General features: G+C 57.3%; 1 protein-coding gene across 1 annotated transcript in view; it reads right to left on the reverse strand.

The window, feature by feature from the left end:
- Positions 1 to 1,126: 1,126 nt before the first annotated feature.
- Positions 1,127 to 19,284, reverse strand: part of LOC139241093 (methionine--tRNA ligase, cytoplasmic-like) — a 30,033-nt gene continuing 11,875 nt past the window's right edge. Inside the window, exons 2-7 of the mRNA XM_070869782.1 lie at positions 13,414 to 13,504; positions 12,289 to 12,367; positions 8,162 to 8,296; positions 4,100 to 4,175; positions 2,795 to 2,967; positions 1,127 to 1,144 (exon numbers count right to left, since the gene is read on the reverse strand). Of these exons, the coding sequence (XP_070725883.1) occupies positions 1,127 to 1,144; positions 2,795 to 2,967; positions 4,100 to 4,175; positions 8,162 to 8,296; positions 12,289 to 12,367; positions 13,414 to 13,504 (572 nt within the window). The remainder of the gene's footprint in view (positions 1,145 to 2,794; positions 2,968 to 4,099; positions 4,176 to 8,161; positions 8,297 to 12,288; positions 12,368 to 13,413; positions 13,505 to 19,284) is intronic.

Raw genomic sequence — 19,284 nt, forward strand, 5'->3', positions numbered from 1 at the left:
CTCCCGCTCTCTCTCCTCTCCCGCTCTCTCTCCTCTCCCGCTCTCTCTCCTCTCCCGCTCTCTCTCCTCTCCCGCTCCCCACGCCCTCTCTCTCCCTCCTCTCAATCCCCACGCCCTCTCTCCCCTCCTCTCACTCCCCGCGCGCTCTTTCCCCCCCCTCTCTTTCTTTCTTTCTTTCTCCCTCTCACTCTCTCTCCCTCTCTTCCCCGCACCCCCCGCCCTGCCATCTCCCTCGCTGTCTCTCCTACCTGGCAAAAACATCTGCGCTCAACACACAGCCGATGATGTTGCCCAGGTGAGGGATATTGTTGACATAAGGCAGGGCACTGGTGATCAGTAGGTTCCTTTCCTTCTTCTTCGGCAAACTGCAAATGCAAATATAGCAGAGTGAACGAGATTGAGGGGCTGCAGGATGGAAAGGATACACGCTTTATATTTTGTACAAAAAAAGGAGGGAGAAAAATGGTGGTGCTCCTCCAGTACTGCCCCTCCGACAGTGCGGCGCTCCCTCAGTACTGCCCCTCCGACAGTGCGGCGCTCCCTCAGTACTGCCCCTCCGACAGTGCAGTACGGCACTCCCTCAGTACTGCCCCTCCGACAGTGCGGCGCTCCCTCAGTACTGCCCCTCCGACAGTGCGGTGCTCCCTCAGTACTGCCCCTCCGACAGTGCGGGGCTCCCTCAGTACTGCCCCTCCGACAGTGCGGCGCTCCCCCAGTACCACCCCTCCGACAGTGCGGCACTCCCTCAGTACTGCCCCTCCGACAGTGCGGTGCTCCCTCAGTACTGCCCCTCCGACAGTACGGCGCTCCCTCAGTACCGCCCCTCCGACACTCCCTCAGTACTGCCCCTCCGACAGTGCGGTGCTCCCTCAGTACTGCCCCTCCGACAGTACGGCGCTCCCCAGTATCACCCCTCCGAAAGTGCAGTGCTCCCTCAGTACTGCCCCTCCGACAGTGCGGCACTCCCTCCACCAACCCTAACCTGCCGCACACGATGGAACAGGCACAACAGTGAGCGCACCGAGGTGCTCACATTGGGTGATGGATCTGCCTGGGTTTCGGTAGCCCGGCCAATCCAAGACACCACGCATCCTCCGCTGCTTGGACCTCCTCCGTGACCTTGCGATCAACTACATCTCCTATCCTGCAAGATAAAAGGCGTAAAATTTCTACAGGCTCGCGATTTCCCCCCTCCCAGACCCGAGCTATAAATCCCCCGAATCCACGCGCCCCGAGAAATCTCTACTCAGGAAGAAGAGACTTGCATTTGTATAGCGCCTTTCACAACCACCGGACATCTCTAAGCTCTTCACAGCCAATGAAGTACTTTTGGAGTGTAGCCACTGTTGTAATGTGGGAAACGCGGCAGCCAATTTGCGCACAGCAAGCTCCCACACACAGCAATGTGATAATGACACAGATCATCTGTTTTTGTTATGCTAAGGATAAATATTGGCACCAGGACACCAGGGTTAACTCCCCTGCTCGCCTTCGAAATAGTGCATGGCATCTTTTACGTCCACCTGAGGTGGCAGAAGGGGCCTCAGTTTACGGCTCATCTGAAAGATGGCACCTCCGACAGTGCGGCGCTCCCTCAGTACTGCCCCTCCGACAGGCTAGAGGGGCTGAATGGCCTCCTCCTGTTCCTAATGTAACAGGCTCGAGGGGCTGAACGGCCTCCTCCCTGTTCCTAATGTAACAGGCTCGAGGGGCTGAATGGCCTCCTCCTGTTCCTTAATGTAACAGGCTCGAGGGGCTGAACGGCCTCCTCCTGTTCCTAATGTAAACAGGCTCGAGGGGCTGAATGGCCTCCTCCTGTTCCTAATGTAACAGGCTCGAGGGACTGAATGGCCTCCTCCTGTTCCTAATGTAACAGACTCGAGGGGCTGAATGGCCTCCTCCTGTTCCTAATGTAACAGGCTCGAGGAGGCTGAATGGGCCTCCTCCTGTTCCTAATGTAACAGGCTCGAGGGGCTGAATGGCCTCCTCCTGTTCTTAATGTAACAGCTCGAGGGGCTGAACGGCCTCCTCCTGTTCCTAATGTAACAGGCTCGAGGGGCTGAATGGCCTCCTCCTGTTCCTAATGTAACAGGCTCGAGGGACTGAATGGGCCTCCTCCTGTTCCTAATGTAACAGACTCGAGGGGCTGAATGGCCTCCTCCTGTTCCTAATGTAACAGGCCTCGAGAGGCTGAATGGGCCTCCTCCTGTTCCTAATGTAACAGGCTCGAGGGGCTGAATGGCCTCCTCCTGTTCTTAATGTAACAGACTCGAGGGACTGAATGGCCTCCTCCTGTTCCTAATGTAACAGACTCGAGGGGCTGAATGGCCTCCTCCTGTTCCTAATGTAACAGGGCTCGAGGGCTGAATGGCCTCCTCCAGTTCCTAATGTAACAGGCTCGAGGGGCTGAATGGGCCTCCTCCTGTTCCTAATGTAACAGGCTCGAGGGGCTGAATGGCCTCCTCCAGTTCCTAATGTAACAGGCTCGAGGGGCTGAATGGCCTCCTCCAGTTCCTAATGTAACAGCTCGAGGGGCTGAATGGCCTCCTCCAGTTCCTAATGTAACAGGCTCGAGGGGCTGAATGGCCTCCTCCAGTTCCTAATGTAACAGGCTCGAGGGGCTGAATGACCTCCTCCTGTTCCTATGTAACAGACTCGAGGGGCTGAATGGCCTCCTCCTGTTCCGAATGTAACAGACTCGAGGGCTGAATGGCCTCCTCCTGTTCCTGATGTTGGGACAGGGATAGCAGGAGATGGAGTGGAGCAAGTAAATCGCGTGCGCACACGCTGGTACCTCTGTTTCGTTGGAGGCTGGTTTCTCAGGCAACGGTGCAGGAGTCGGCTGTTTCTGTAGGTAGGCTTTGAAGATCTGCACACCCTTTCCCTCGAGGACAGAGGCCACGGCTTTGAGGCAGGCTCCCGTGCTGCTCATACGCTGAAACCACTCGCGCACCGCCGCGAAGTCCTCTGGTGAAAAAGAAAACACGTTAAAGGGACGGTTAACAGTCGCGAAGAGTGTACTGAGGGAGTGCTGCACTGGCGGAGGGGCAGTACTGAGGGAGCGCTGCACTGGCGGAGGGGCAGTACTGAGGGAACGCCGCACTGTCGGGAGGGGCAGTACTGAGGGAGTGCCGCACTGTCGGAGGGGCAGTGCTGAGGGAGTGCCGCACTGTCAGAGGGGCAGTACTGAGGGAGTGCTGCACTGTTGGAGGGGCAGTACTGAGGGAGTGCCGCACTGTCAGAGGGGCAGTACTGAGGGAGTGCCGCACTGTCAGAGGGGCAGTACTGAGGGAGCGCCGCACTGTCGGAGGGGGCAGTACTGAGGGAGCGCCGCACTGTCGGAGGGGCGGTACGGAGGGAGCGCCGCACTGTCGGAGGGGCAGTACTGAGGGAGCTCGCACTGTCGGAGGGGCCGTACTGAGGGAGCGCCGCACTGTCGGAGGGGCAGTACTGAGGGAGCGCCGCACTGTCGGAGGGGCAGTACTGAGGGAGCGCCCGCACTGTCGGAGGGGGCAGTACTGAGGGAGCGCCGCACTGTCGGAGGGGCCGTACTGAGGGAGCGCCGCACTGTTGGAGGGGCCGTACTGAGGGAGTGCCGCACTGTCGGAGGGGCAGTACTGAGGGAGCGCCGTACTGTCGGAGGGCAGTACTGAGGGAGCGCCGTACTGTCGGAGGGGCAGTACTGAGGGAGCGCCGTACTGTCGGAGGGCCGTACTGAGGGAGCGCCGCACTGTCGGAGGGGCAGTACTGAGGGAGCGCCGTACTGTCGGAGGGGCAGTACTGAGGGAGCGCCGTACTGTCGGAGGGGCAGTACTGAGGGAGCGCCGTACTGTCGGAGGGGCCGTACTGAGGGAGCGCCGCACTGTCGGAGGGGCGGTTGACAGGGCTTGAGTCCCTGGAGTGGGGACTTGAACCCACCAACGTTCTGACTCAGAGAGTGTTACACACCGAGCCCGGCTGACCGAGCGCGCATGCCACCATTCTGTGACACCGGTCACGCCTGCAGCTGCGTACCTCCCCCCACTAGGTGGGGCGGTGCATGTGGCAGCTTCGCGGAGAACACAACACGACCGAGGAACGGAACGGAACGGAACGGTACCTGGGAGGCACGAAGCGTCCTGAAGAAGTGGGTACAGAGCTCCCCAGAGAACGACATCTGCGACAGTCACGGTGTCCTTGCAAGAGATCACAGGAGCCGCACGTTACCACTCAAAAATCGCACTGGAGGGGGGGCGCGGTGGGAGGGGGGGTGATTAGGTATGAATATCAGCCACTTTTCACACACCGTCTACAAGATGCACTGCAGCAACTCGCCAAGGCTTCTTCGGCAGCACCTCCCAAACCCGCCACCTCTACCGCCTCGAGGGACAAGGGCAGCAGGCGCATGGGAACACCACCAGCTCCACGTTCCCCTCCCAGTCACACACACACACACACAATCCCGACTCGGACATAGATCCTTGAAATAAATACAGAATTATGTCGCGATACACTTCCTCCGCCCATTGTGTGAAGAAGTGTCTCCTGGCATCACCCCAAACGGCCTGGCTCTAATTTTAAGGTTACGCGCTCCTGCCCCCTTGTTCTAGACTCCCCCCACCAGACAAAATAGCTTCACTCTCTCTCTCCAACTAAACCATCAAATCATCTCGAACACCTCGATCAGATCGCACATTGATGATCTACTCTCGAGGGAACACAAGCCCACGTCTGTGCAACCTTCCCTCATAATTTATTCCTTATAAGACTTGGATTTATATAGCGCCTTCCACGACCACCGGACGTCTCAAAGCGCTTTACAGCCAATGAAGTACCGTTTGGAGTGCAGTCACTGTTGTAATGTGGGAAACAGCAACCAATTTGAGCACAGCAAGCTCCCAAACACAGCAATGTGATAATGACCCAGATCATTTGTTTTTTTGTTATGTTGATTGAGGGATAAATATTGGCCCCAGAACACTGGGGATAACTCCCTGCTCTTCTTCGAAACAGTGCCGTGGGATCTTTTATGTCCACCTGAGGGGGCAGACGGGGGGCCCGGTTTAAAGCCTCATCTGAAAGACGGCACCTCCAACAGTGCAGCGCTCCCTCAGTACTGCCCCTCCGACAGTGTGGCGCTCCCTCAGTACTGCCCCTCCAACACTCCCTCAGTACGGCACTCCCTCAGTACCGCCCCTCCGACAGTGCGGCGCTCCCTCAGTACTGCCCCTCCGACAGTGCGGCGCTCCCTCAGTACCGCCCCTCCGACAGTGCGGCACTCCCTCAGTACCGCCCCTCCGACAGTGCAGCACTCCCTCAGTACCACCCCTCCAACAGTGCGGCACTCCCTCAGTACTGCCCCTCCGATAGTACGTCTCCCTCAGTACTGCCCCTCCGACAGTGCGGCACTCCCTCAGTACTGCCCCTCCGACTGCGCAGTGCGGCACTCCCTCAGTACCGCCCCTCCGACAGTGCGGCACTCGCTCAGTACCGCCCCTCCGACAGTGCGGTGCTCCCTCAGTACTGCCCCTCCGACACTCCCTCAGCACTGCACTGGGAGTGTCAGCCTAGATTTTTGTGCTCAAGTCCCTGGAGTGGGGCTTGAATCCACAACCTTCTGACTCAGAGGCGTGGGTGCTACCCACTGACCCATTTAACCCCCCCGGGTATCATTCTGGTGAATCTGCACTGCCTCCCCTCCCAGGCCGATATATCCTTCCTGAGATGCGGAGCCGAGAACTGAACGCAGTTACTCCAGATGGGGTCTGATCAGAGCTTTATATAAACTGTAGCACAAGTTCTTTCCCTTAGTATTACAGCAACCCCCTCCACCCTTCATTATTTCTGAGTCCCTGGAACTCCCTTCCTAACAGCACTGTGGGAGCACCTTCACCACTGCAGCGGTTCAAGAAGGCGGCTCACCACCACCTTCTCAAGGGGTCGATTAGGGAAGTGCAATAAATGCCGGCCTTGCCAGCGACGCCCACATCAATGAATTATATAGGCAACTCTCGATTATCCGGGTCATAGAAACATAGAAAATAGGTGCAGGAGCAGGCCATTGGGCCCTTCGAGCCTGCACCACCATTCAATATGATCATGGCTGATCATTCCCTCAGTACCCCATTCCTGCTTTCTCTCATAACCCCCTGATCCCTTTAGCCGTAAGGGCCACATCTAACTCCCTTTTGAATATATCCAACGAACTGGCCTCAACAACTTTCTGCGGTAGGGGATTCCACAGGTTCACAATTCTCTGGGTGAAGAAGTTTCTCCTCATCTGGGTCCTAAGTGGCTTACCCCTTATCCTTAGACTGTGACCCCTGGTTCTGGACTTCCCCAACATCGGGAGCATTCTTCCTGCATCTAACCTGTCCAGTCCCGTCAGAATTTTATATGTTTCTATGAGATCCCCCCTCATTCTTCTCAACTCCAGTGAATATATGCCTAGTCGATCCAGTCTTTCTTCATATGTCAGTCCTGCCATCCCGGGAATCAGTCTGGTGAACCTTCGCTGCACTCCCTCAATAGCAAGAATGTCCTTCCTCAGATTAGGAGACCAAAACTGAACACAATATTCCAGGTGAGGCCTCACCAAGGCCCTGTACACTGCAGTAAGACCTCCCTGCTCCTATACTCACTCGGGGATTGGGCTATGCCGGGTAAACGATTTCTCCGTTAGAGCGAGTGGACATTATAAAGTTAAAACTTCAACGAATAGATAGACACTGCAATCGGCTACAAACAGTAACAAGGCAGTTAAGTACGGACATTACCAGCATGCATGCAGGTGACCTCGAGGAGGAGATTGTTGAGCTCCGGGGTTCCGGAGAGCATTGCCTTCCGGGGCCGAAAGGACTCCGAAGGCCAGCGGCAGCACGGGAGACAGCGGCTGCAACAGCGCGCGCGCGCACACACACGGAGACCAAAACCGTACGCAATACTCCAGGTGTGGCCTCACCAACCGTTACAATAGAGGCCGATGCATCCGTGCGCGGATCACCGAGAGTTGCCTGTAAATTCAGAATCAAGCCCAAGCACCGGAGAACCAAACGGTTCTTGCACATTTCCCCGACGACAAGAAAGGTGACAATGGCGCGAGCGAGCGCTCGGCTGCTGCTGAGAGCCTCATCTGTGCCTCTTGCTACCGTCAGACTCGACTGATCCGTCACGCCGCTGGCTGGTCGGCTTTCCACCTCCCTCTCTCCCTCCGCAAACTTCTCCTTGCCCCAAACTCCCCGCTGCGGAACAGAGGCACTCGGGGCTCCTCGTGTACGAAACACAAAAGGTCAGTGTGCAGGTGCAGCAAGTGATCAGGAAGGCCAATGGAATCTTGGCCTTTATTGCAAAGGGGATGGAGTATAAAAGCAGGGAAGTCTTGCTCCAGTTATACAGGTTATTGGTGAGGCCACACCTGGAGTACTGCGTGCAGTTTTGGTCTCCATATTTACGAAAGGATATACTTGCATTGGAGGCAGTTCAGAGAAGGTTCTCAAACTGTTGTCCTTTATTGCAAAGGGGGATGGAGTATAAAAGCAGGGAAGTCTTGCTACAGTTATACAGGGTATTGGTGAGGCCACACCTGGAGTACTGCGTGCAGTTTTGGTTTCCGTATTTATGAAAGGATATACTTGCTTTGGAGGCAGTTCAGAGAAGGTTCACTCGGTTGATTCCGGGGATGAGGGGGTTGACTTATGAGGAAAGGTTGAGTAGGTTGGGCCTCTACTCATTGGAATACAGAAGAATGAGAGGTGATCTTATGGAAACGTATAAGATTATGAGGGGGGCTCGACAAGGTGGATGCAGAGAGGATGTTTCCACTGATGGGGGAGACTAGAACTAGGGGGCATGGTCTTAGAATAAGGGGCCGCCCATTTAAAACTGAGATGAGGAGGAATTTCTTCTCTCTGAGGGTTGTAAATCTGTGGAATTCTCTGCCCCAGAGAGCTGTGGAGGCTGGGACATTGAATATATTTAAGGTGGAGATAGACAGATTTTTGAGCGATAAGGGGGTGAAGGGTTATGGGGAGCGGGCGGGGAAGTGGAGCTGAGTCCATGATCGGATCAGCCATGGTCGCATTAAATGGCGGAGCAGGCTCGAGGGGCCGTATGGCCCACTCCTGCTCCTATTTCTTACGTTCTGACGTCCCGCCGAGTTGCCGCAGGTCGCGGCTGAACTTACCGAAGTGACGCAGGGCGTCGCCCGATCGGTCAGCGCCCGGTCCAGGTGGGACAGCTGCTTCCTCACCGCCACGATGGCCTCCTTGCTGCTCCTGCCCTGCACCAGCGTAGCGTGCAGTGCCGTTTGCATCGCCGGCTGAAAACACGCAAGAGGTTCCGTGAATCGACGAGAGTGTCCCGGGACAAAAACGACGGGCAGCAGAACAAAAATCAGAACTCCCGTGAAACAGTTAACAACGTTTGGACCAACCCAGTCCGAGCTGTGCCGGAAATTGGGACGAGACACACAGCATTGTGAATGTGGAGATGTAATCCTCTCCCATAAAATTACACAGAAATTGTATTCAGCGCAACCGGTGTGTGTCAGTGTGTGTGGTCCACACGAGCCCCCTCCATCTCACCCCATCACCATATCCTTCTATTCATCATTGGAGCAGGAGTGGGCCATACGGCCCCTCGAGCCTGCTCCGCCATTTAATACGATCATGGTTGATCCGATCATGGACTCAGCTCCACTTCCCCGCCCGCTCCCCATAACCCTTCACTCCCTTATCGCTCAAAAATCTGTCTATCTCCGCCTTAAATATATTCAATGTCCCAGCCTCCACAGCTCTCTGGGGCAGAGAATTCCACAGATTTACAACCCTCTGAGAAGAAATTCTTCCTCATCTCAGTTTTAAATGGGCGGCCCCTTATTCTAAGACCATGCCCCCTAGTTCTAGTCTCCCCCATCAGTGGAAACATCCTCTCTGCATCCACCTTGTCAAGCCCCCTCATAATCTTATACGTTTCCATAAGATCACCTCTCATTCTTCTGAATTCCAATGAGTAGAGGCCCAACCTACTCAACCTTTCCTCATAAGTCAACCGAGTGAACCTTCTCTGAACTGCCTCCAAAGCAAGTTTATCCTTTCGTAAATATGGAAACCAAAACTGCACGCAGTACTCCAGGTGTGGCCTCACCAATACCTTGTATAACTGTAGCAGGACTTCCCTGCTTTTATTCCCTTCTCCCTCATGTGTTTATCCAGCCTCCCTTTAAATTGCATCGATACTATTCGCCTCAACCCCTCCCTGTGGCAGCGAGTTCCACATTCTCACCCCGCTCTGGGAAAAGAAGTTTCTCCTGAATTCCCCATTGGATAGATTAGTGACTGTCTGATATTGATGGCCCCCTAGTTCTGGTCTCTCCCATGCACCCCCCCACACACACACACACACACACACACACACACAAAGTGCAAACATCATCATCATAGGAAGTCCCTTGGAATCGAGGAAGACTTGCTTCCACTCTAAACACGAGTCCTTAGGTGACTGAACAGTCCAATACGAGAACCACAGTCCCTGTCACAGGTGGGACAGACAGACGTTGAGGGAAGGGGAGGGTGGGACTGGTTTGCCGCACGCTCCTTCCGCTGCCTGCGCTTGGTTTCTGCACGCTCTTGGCGATGAGACTCGAGGTGCTCAGCGCCCTCCCGGATGCACTTCCTCCAGTTAGGGCGGACTGGTCTTTGGCCAGGGACTCCCAGGTGTCGGGGATGTTGCACTTTATCGGGGAGGCTTTGAGGGTGGTCCCTGTAACGTTTCCTCTGCCCACCTTTTGGCCTGTTTGCCCGTGAAGGAGTTCCGAGTAGAGCGCTTGCTTTGGGAGTCTCATGTCTGGGGCATGTGGACAATGTGACCCTGCCCAGCGGAGCTGGTCGAGTGTGGTCAGTGCTTCGATGCTGGGGATGTTGGCCTGGTCGAGGACACTAACGTTGGTGCGTCTGTCCTCCCAGGGGATTTGCAGGATCTTGCGGAGACATCGTTGGTGGTATTTCTCCAGCAATTTGAGGTGTCTACTGTACATGGTCCATGGCTCTGAGCCATACAGGGGGGTGGGTATTACTACAGCCCTGTAGACCATGAGCTTGGCGACAGTTTTGAGGGCCTGGTCTTCAAACACTCTTTTCCTCAGGCGGCCGAAGGCTGCACTGGCGCACGGGATCTTGTCGTGAATATCTGCCCTTGTTGATAATAGGCTCCCGAGGTATGGGAAATGGTCCACGTTGTCCAGGGTCGTGCCGTGGATCCACTTGTGGAAACACTGTCTCTATGTCTACCCTATCGAAACCCCTTCAATAATTTTAAAGCCCTCTATTAGGTCACCTGTCAGTTTTCCCTGATAGTTATAACCCTCAGTTCTGTTATTGTGTAAATCTATTTTGTACTTTTTCCAGTGGCTCTATGTCATTTTATGATAGAATAGTGATCCAGTACAGCAGGACCTGGGGGTCCTTGTGTCTGAAACACAAAAGGTTAGTATGCAAGTACAGCAAGTGATCAGGAAGGCCAATGGAATCTTGGCCTTTATTGCAAAGGGGGATGGAGTATAAAAGCAGGGAAGTCTTGCTACAACTGTACAGGGTATTGGTGAGGCCACACCTGGAGTACTGCGTGCAGTTTTGGTCTCTGTATTTAAGGAGGAATATACTTGCTTTGTAGGCAGTTCAGAGAAGGTTCACTCGGTTGATTCCGGAGATGAGGGGGTTGGCTTATGAGGAAAGGTTGAGTAGGTTGGGCCTATACTCATTGGAATTCAGAAGAATGAGAGGTGATCTTATCAAAAGATATAAGATAATGAGGGGGCTTGGCAAGGTGGATGCAGAGAGGATGCTTCCACTGATGGGGGAAACTAAAACTAGGGGACGTAGTCTCAGAATAAGGGGCCGCCCATTTAAAACTGAGATGAGGATGAATTTCTTCTCTCAGAGGGTTGTAAATCTGTGGAATTCTCTGCCCCAGAGAGCTGTGGAGGCTGGGACATTGAATATATTTAAGGCGGAGATAGACAGATTTTTGAGCGATAAGGGAGTGAAGGGTTATGGGGAGCGGGCGGGGAAGTGGAGCTGAGTCCATGATCGGATCAGCCATGATCGTATTAAATGGCGGAGCAGGCTCGAGGGGCCGAATGGCCGACTCCTGCTCCTATTTCTTATGTTCTTATAAGTGTAAGAGCGAGCTCCACCTAGTGGACTACTGATGTAATGCATCTTCTGATATAAATAATAAAGACGGGCTTATTTGCACTGTGTTCCTGGCTGAATAGCACTCCATTATCACATGACCTGATTTGCTGATTGGTCCAAGGGGAGGATAAGCCACACCCAGAAGTTTCTCTGGAGTGTGCAATTGGAACCGCCCAGCCCAAGTTCTGAGTGACTTTGCAAAGTGCAATTCGAGCCATTCTGACTTCAGAACTCACCTGCAAGCAGTCACAGAGAGGACAGAGCTCCCAGGAAAAGCCTCTCAAACACCTGCCCCCAGCCCAAATGCATGCCTCCCCTCCCCTCCCCTCCCCCAGCCAAAGTCCCTTACAAAGTCACAAGAGGTCAGTTTCTGTATGACAGCTATTGTGTACAGTAGACACCTCAAGTCGCTGGAGAAATACCACCAACGATGTCTCCGCGAGATCCTACAAATTCCCTGGGAGGACCGACGCACCAACGTTAGCGTCCTCGACCAGGCCAACATCCCCAGCATCGAAGCACTGACCACAGCTCCGCTGGGCAGGGCCACATTGTCCGCATGCCCCAGACACGAGACTCCTAAAGCAAGCGCTCTACTCGGAACTCCTTCACGGGCAAACGAGCCAAAGGTGGGCAGAGGAAACGTTACAAGGGACCACCCTCAAAGCCTCCCTGATAAAGTGCAACATCCCCCACCGACACCTGGGAGTCCCTGGCCCAAAGACCAGTCCGCCCTAAGTGGAGGGAGTGCATCCAGGAGGGCACTGAGCACCTCGAGTCTCGTCGCCGAGAGCGTGCAGAAACCAAGCGCAGGCAGCGGAAGGAGCGTGCGGCAAACCAGTCCCACCCTCCCCTTCCCTCAACGTCTATCTGTCCCACCTGTGACAGGGACTGTGGTTCCCGTATTGGGCTGTTCAGTCACCTAAGGACTCGTGTTTAGAGTGGAAGCAAGTCTTCCTCGATTCCGAGGGACTGCCTGTGATGATGAGCGTGTGTTTGTTAGTGATGTCGTGAGAATGCATCATACTCCCCACACCACCCCTCCCGCCATGTCCATATTCTCTCCCCGCGTCCCCCCACACACCTGCTCCCACCCCCCGCCAGCTGGCACACTCACCTGCAACTGTGTCGCTTCCCATTCCAACCACTGATTGGTTGCGTCACTTGGCTCCTTTCCACTGAGCGTAAACAGATACCTGTTGACAAAAGATCGCCCGAGAAACAGACAGGGACTCAACAACTTTTATTTATATAGCGCCTTCAACGTGGTGAAATGTCCCAAGGCGCTTCACAGGAGTGTTATGCAATAAATATTTGACACCGAGCCTCATAAGTAGATATTAGCGCAGGAAGAGGTCGGTTTTAAGGAGCGTCATGAAGCAGCAGAGAGAGGTAGAGAGGCGGAGAGGTTTAGGGAGGGAGTTCCAGAGCTTGGGGCCCAGGCAACAGAAGGCACGGCCACCGATGGTGGAGCGATTATAATCAGGGATGCTCAGGAGGGCAGAATTAGAGGAGTGCAGATATCTCGGGGGGGGGGGGGGGGGGGGGTATAGGGGCTGGAGGAGATTACAGAGATAGTGAGGGGTGTAGGGGCTGGAGGAGGTTACAGAGATAGGGAGGGGTGTAGGGGCTGGAGGGGGTTACAGAGATAGGGAGGGGTGTAGGGGCTGGGGGAGGTTACAGAGATAGGGAGGGGTGTCGGGGCTGGAGGAGGTTACAGAGATAGGGAGGGGTGTCGGGGCTGGAGGAGGTTACAGAGATAGGGAGGGGGCAAGGAGGCCATGGAGGGATTTGTAAACAAGGATGACAATTTTGAAATGGAGGCGTTGCTTAACCATGAGCCAATGTAGGTCAGCGAGCTCAGGGGTTGATGGGTGAGCGGGACCTGGTGCGAGTTAGGACACGGGGTCAGTGAGCACAGGGGGTGATGGGTGAGTGGGACTGGGTGCGAGTTAGGACACGGGGGCAGTGAGCACAGGGGTTGATGGGTGAGAGGGACTGGGTGCGAGTTAGGACACGGGGTCAGCGAGCACAGGGGGTGATGGGTGAGCGGGACTCGGAGCGAGTTAGGACACGGGGGCAGCCGAGTTTTGGATCACCTCTAGTTTACGTCAGGTAGAATGTGGGAGGCCAGCGAGGAGCGCGTTGGAATAGTCAAGTGTGGAGGCAACAAAGGCACGGATGAGCAGACTATTCCCAATGTGGATTTTATCCTCCGAGCAAAGGCACGTTTTTTACTCACTGACAAATGGCGTTGGTCGAGAATATAAAGTCTCCAGTTGGTAACTGCAATGCCGGGAGATTTGAGTGCGACTTGAATGGCACCACTTGTTCTGGGGAAGAGACGAGCTGTCAGAATACAATCAGAGAATTCGAGCGCGTCTACAAAACAGTACAGAGACATCAGCCCTGGTGTGGTAGGAGCGAGCGAGAGCATTCCTGCCCTGGATTCAAGTCTCGTGTCAGGGACTCGAGCACGATATCCAGGCCAACACTCGGAGGGGCGGCGCTGAGGGAGCGCCGCACTGTCGGAGGGGCAGTACTGAGGGAGTGCTGCACTGTCGGAGGGGCAGTACTGAGGGAGTGCCGCACTGTCGGAGGGGCAGTACTGAGGGAGCGCCGCACTGTCGGAGGGGCAGTACTGAGGGAGTGCTGCACTGTCGGAGGGGCAGTACTGAGGGAGCGCCGCACTGTCGGAGGGGCGGTACTGAGGGAGTGCCGCACTGTCGGAGGGGCAGTACTGAGGGAGCGCCGCACTGTCGGAGGGGCAGTACTGAGGGAGCGCCGCACTGTCGGAGGGGCAGTACTGAGGGAACGCTGCACTGTCGGAGGGGCAGTACTGAGGGAGCGCCGCACTGTCGGAGGGGCAGTACTGAGGGAGCGCCGCACTGTCGGAGGGGCAGTACTGAGGGAGTGCCGCACTGTCGGAGGGGCAGTACTGAGGGAGCGCCGCACTGTCGGAGGGGCAGTACTGAGGGAACGCAGCACTGTCGGACGGTCAGTACTGAGGGAGTGCCGCACTGTCGGAGGGGCAGTACTGAGGGAGTGCCGCACTGTCGGAGGGGCGGTACTGAGGGAGTGCCGCACTGTCGGAGGGGCAGTACTGAAGGAGCGCCGCACTGTCGGAGGGGCAGTACTGAGGTAGCGCCGCACTGTCGGAGGGGCAGTACTGACGGAGCGGCAGTACTGAGTGAGGGCCGTACTGCGCTGTTGGAGGGGCGGTGCTGAGAGAGCGTCGCGCTGTCGGAGGGGCCGTCTTTCGAATGAGACGTTAAACCTAGGGCCCCGCCTGTCCTCTCAGAGGAACGTACAAGATCCCGACATTACAAGAGCGACTACCCATCTGGCACCTCCGACACTCCCTCATACTGCCCCTCCGACAGTGCGGCACTCCCTCAGTACTGCCCCTCCGACAGTGCGGCACTCCCTCAGTACCGCCCCTCCGACAGTGCGGTGCTCCCTCAGTAATGCCCCTCCGACAGTACGGCGCTCCCTCAGTACTGCCCCTCCAACAGTGCGGCACTCCCTCAGTACTGCCCCTCCAACAGTACGGCGCTCCCTCAGTACTGCCCCTCCGACAGTACGGCACTCCCTCAGTACCGCCCCTCCGACAGTGCGGCGCTCCCTCAGCACTGCCCCTCCGACAGTGCGGGGCTCCCTCAGTACTGCCCCTCCGACAGTACGGCACTCCCTCAGTACCGCCCCTCCGACAGTGCGGCGCTCCCTCAGCACTGCACTGGGAGTGTCAGCCTCGATTTTTGTGCTCAAGTCCCTGGAGTGGGGCTTGAACCCACAACCTTCAGACTCAGAGGCGAGAGTGCTGCCCACTGAGACACTGACGAAGACACTTTTCCCCCATTGACAGCACTCACTCCCCAACCGCTGTTGTGATGTAGGAAAGGGGAGTGGCGATCGGGAGGCCCAATATTGTGCACCGCAAGATCCCATTAAACCGCCAATGACAGAAAACTCTACTCCCATTGCCAGTATTCTCTCTCTCTCTCTTTCCCTCCCACCCCCATCCCAAAACCACTGGACACAACACTGCACTGTTTGTAAAGTAGGGATTAGAAGGGCAGGGGCTCCCAATATTGTGGGCACTACAAGATCCCATTAAACATCAAAGACACGTTGCTACTAAGAACATAAGAAACAGGAGCAGGAGTCGGCCATACTGCCCCTCAAGCCTGTTCCGCATTTAATACGATCATGGCTGGTCTGATCATGGACTCAGCTCCACTTCCCTGCCCGCTCCCCATAACCCCTTATCGTTTAAGAAACTGTCTATCTCTCGCCTTAAATATATTCAATGTCCCAGCCTCCACAGCTCTCTGGGGCACAGAATTCCACAGATTTACAACCCTCTGAGAGAAGAAATTACTCCTCATCTCAGTTTTAAATGGGCGGCCCCTTAATTCTAAGACCATGCCCCCTAGTTCTAGTCTCCCCCATCAGTGGGAACATCCTCTCTGCATCCACCTTGTCGAGCCCCCTCATAAGAGAGAACAGCTCCACAGGTCGGCAAGTAGAAAGAGCTGGGGCAGCATGCTACTTCACCCTCCAGCACGAGCTGCTCCAAGCGTGCGACAATTTTGAGATGGGCGACTGAGCGGCGTCATCAAAACCCTGCTCGCCGTTTTGCAACGTGGGCGGGAATATCGGCGGGGCCCAGGTGCAGAGGAGTGGGAAGGTGGGGGCGGATGAGCGGTGAGTGTTTGTGGCGAGATGCGGTGAGTGTTTGTGGCGAGATGCGGTGAGTGTTTGTGGCGGAGGAGCGGCGAGAGATGGTGGCGGAGGTGCGACAGATGAGGGTTCGGGGCCCAGACGAGGCGAGGGCCCAGGGACAGCCCACACTTCGTGCGATATGTGGGCGCACTGGGTCCGCGCAGCAGAGCAGGTCTCCAGTCGTCCTGGTTAACCTTTGCCACTGGACCAAGACCTCGCTCTGTCAAGCCCCGTGTGGTGGCTGGTGTGCAACGGTCACCCCACGTTAAAACAATCCACCCACGGGCATCTTCCATCCCCTCAATTGGAGTTCAGGACTGGAACATCGGGTCCTTCATTGAAACATCTGTGAACTCGTGGAAACAATCTCATCCTCGTTCGAGGGACTGCCCGTGATGATGATGATATGTGTACAGTAATATTGTTCACACCTCACCTCACACCCCGCCAGACTCCCCAAATATTGTGGCCACTGCAAGATCCCATTAAACATCACTCTCTTCCCCTCCCCAACCACTGCATTCAGCCCATACCCCTCTGAGGTCTGCAGGAAGGGGCAGTGACTGAACATATTGCTCCGCCCCCCCCCCCAAAACCTCTCTCACACACACCCACACACACACACACCTCAGACCCCCACCTCACACCCCCCCGCAGACCCCCACCTCACACGCACACCACCAGCTCACACGCACACTCCCAGACCCCCACCTCACACGCACACCACCAGCTCACACGCACACCACCAGACCCCCACCTCACACTCCCCCCAGACCCCCACCTCACACGCACACCCACAGACCCCCACCTCACCCCCCCCCGCAGACCCCCACCTCACACGCACACCACCAGACCCCCACCTCACACACACACCCCCAGACCCCCACCTCACACACACCCCCCAGACCCCCACCTCACACACACACCCCCCAGACCCCCACTTCACACACACCCCCCCCAGACCCCCACCTCACACACGCACCCCCAGACCCCCACCTCACACACACACCCACCAGACCCCCACCTCACACACACACCCACCAGACCCCCACCTCACACACACACCCCCAGACCCCCACCTCACACACACACCCACCAGACCCCCACCTCACACACACACCCCCAGACCCCCACCTCACACACACCCCCCAGACCCCCACCTCACACACACACCCCCAGACCCCACCTCTCACACATTCCCCAGACCCCCACCTCACACACGCACCCCCAGACCCCCACCTCACACACGCACCCCCAGACCCCCACCTCACACACACACCCCCAGTCTCCCACCTCACACCCCCCCAAACCCCCACCTCACCCCCCCCAAATCCCCACCTCTCACACGCACCCCCCAGACCCCCACCTCACACACATCCCCCAGACCCCCACCTCACACCCCCCAGACCCCCACCTCACACACACCCCCAGACCCCCACCTTACATACACACCCCCAGACCCCCACCTCACACACACACCCCCAGACCCCCACCTCAAACACACCCCCCCAGACCCCACCTCACACACACACCCCCCAGACCCCCACCTCACACACACACACCCCAGACCCCCACCTCACACACACATCCTCCAGACCCCCACCTCACACACACACCCCCCAGACCCCCACTTCTCACACACACCCCCAGACCCCCACCACACACACACCCCCCTGACCCCCACCTCTCACACACACCCCCAGACCCCCACCACACACACACACATCCCAGACCCCCACCTCACACACACCCCCCGACCCCCACCTCACACACACCCCCAGACCCCCACCTCACACACACACCCCCAGACCCCCACCTCACACACACATCCCCCAGACCCCCACCTCACACACATCCCCCAGACCCCCACCTCACACACATCCCCCAGACCCTCACCTCACACACATCCCCCAGACCCCCACCTCACACCCCCCCCCAGACCCCCACCTCACACCCCCCCCAAACCCTCACCTCACACACACACCCCCAGCTCTCACCCCCCCCCAAACCTCACCTCACACCCCCCCCAGACCCCCACCTCTCACACGCACCCCCCCAGACCCCCACCTCACACACACATCCCCCAGACCCCCACCTCACACCCCCCAGACCCCCATCTCACACACACACCCCCAGACCCCCACCTCACACACACACCACCAGACCGCCACCTCACACACACACCCCCCAGACACCCACCTCTCACACGCACCCCCCCAGACCCCCACCTCACACACACATCCCCCAGACCCCCACCTCACACACACACCCCCCAAACCCCCACCACACACACACCCCCCCCAGACCCCCACCTCACACACACACCCCCAGACCCTCACCTCACACACACAACCCCCAGACCCCCACCTCTCACACATCCCCCAGACCCCCACGTCACACATCCCCCAGACCCCCACCTCACACACACACCCCCAAGACCCCCACCTCACACACACCCCCAGACCCCCACCACTCACACATCCCCCAGACCCCCACCTCACACACACACCCCCAGACCCCCACCTCACACACACACCCCCCAGACCCCCACCTCATACACCCCCACCCCCCAGACCCCCACCTCACACACACACCCCAGACCCCCACCTCACACACACGTCCCCCAGACCCCCACCTCTCACACATCCCCCAGACCCCCACCTCTCACACACACCCCCAGACCCCCACCTCTCACACACACCCCCCAGACCCCCACCTCACACACACACCCCAGACCGCAACCTCACACACACAACCCCAGACCCCCACCTCTCACACATCCCCCAGACCCCCACCTCTCACACACACCCCCAGACCCCCACCTCTCACACACCACACACCCCCCAGACCCCCACCTCACACACACACACCCCAGACCGCAACCTCACACACACAACCCCAGACCCCCACCTCACTCCCCCCAGACCCCCACCTCACACACACAACCCCAGACCCCCACCTCACACACACCCCCAGACCCCCACCTCACACACACACCCCAGACCGCAACCTCACACACACACCCCCAGACCCCCACCTCACACACACACCCCCCAGACCCCCACCTCATACACCCCCACCCCCCAGACCCCCACCTCATACACCCCCAGACCCCCACCTCACACACACACCCCAGACCCCCACCTCACACACCCCCCAGACCCCCACCTCTCACACACACTCCCCAGACCCCCACCTCACACACACATCCCCTAGACCACCACCTTACACCCCCATCCCCTAGACCCCCACCTCACACCCCCTAGACCCCCACCTCACACCCCCCAGACCCCCACCTCACACCCCCCACCCCCCCCCCAGACCCCCACCTCACACACACACCCCCAGACCCCCACCTCACACCTCCCAGACCCCCACCTCACACACA

The sequence above is a fragment of the Pristiophorus japonicus genome, chromosome Y (assembly GCF_044704955.1).
Source record: "Pristiophorus japonicus isolate sPriJap1 chromosome Y, sPriJap1.hap1, whole genome shotgun sequence".
NCBI classification, from domain to species: domain Eukaryota; kingdom Metazoa; phylum Chordata; class Chondrichthyes; family Pristiophoridae; genus Pristiophorus; species Pristiophorus japonicus.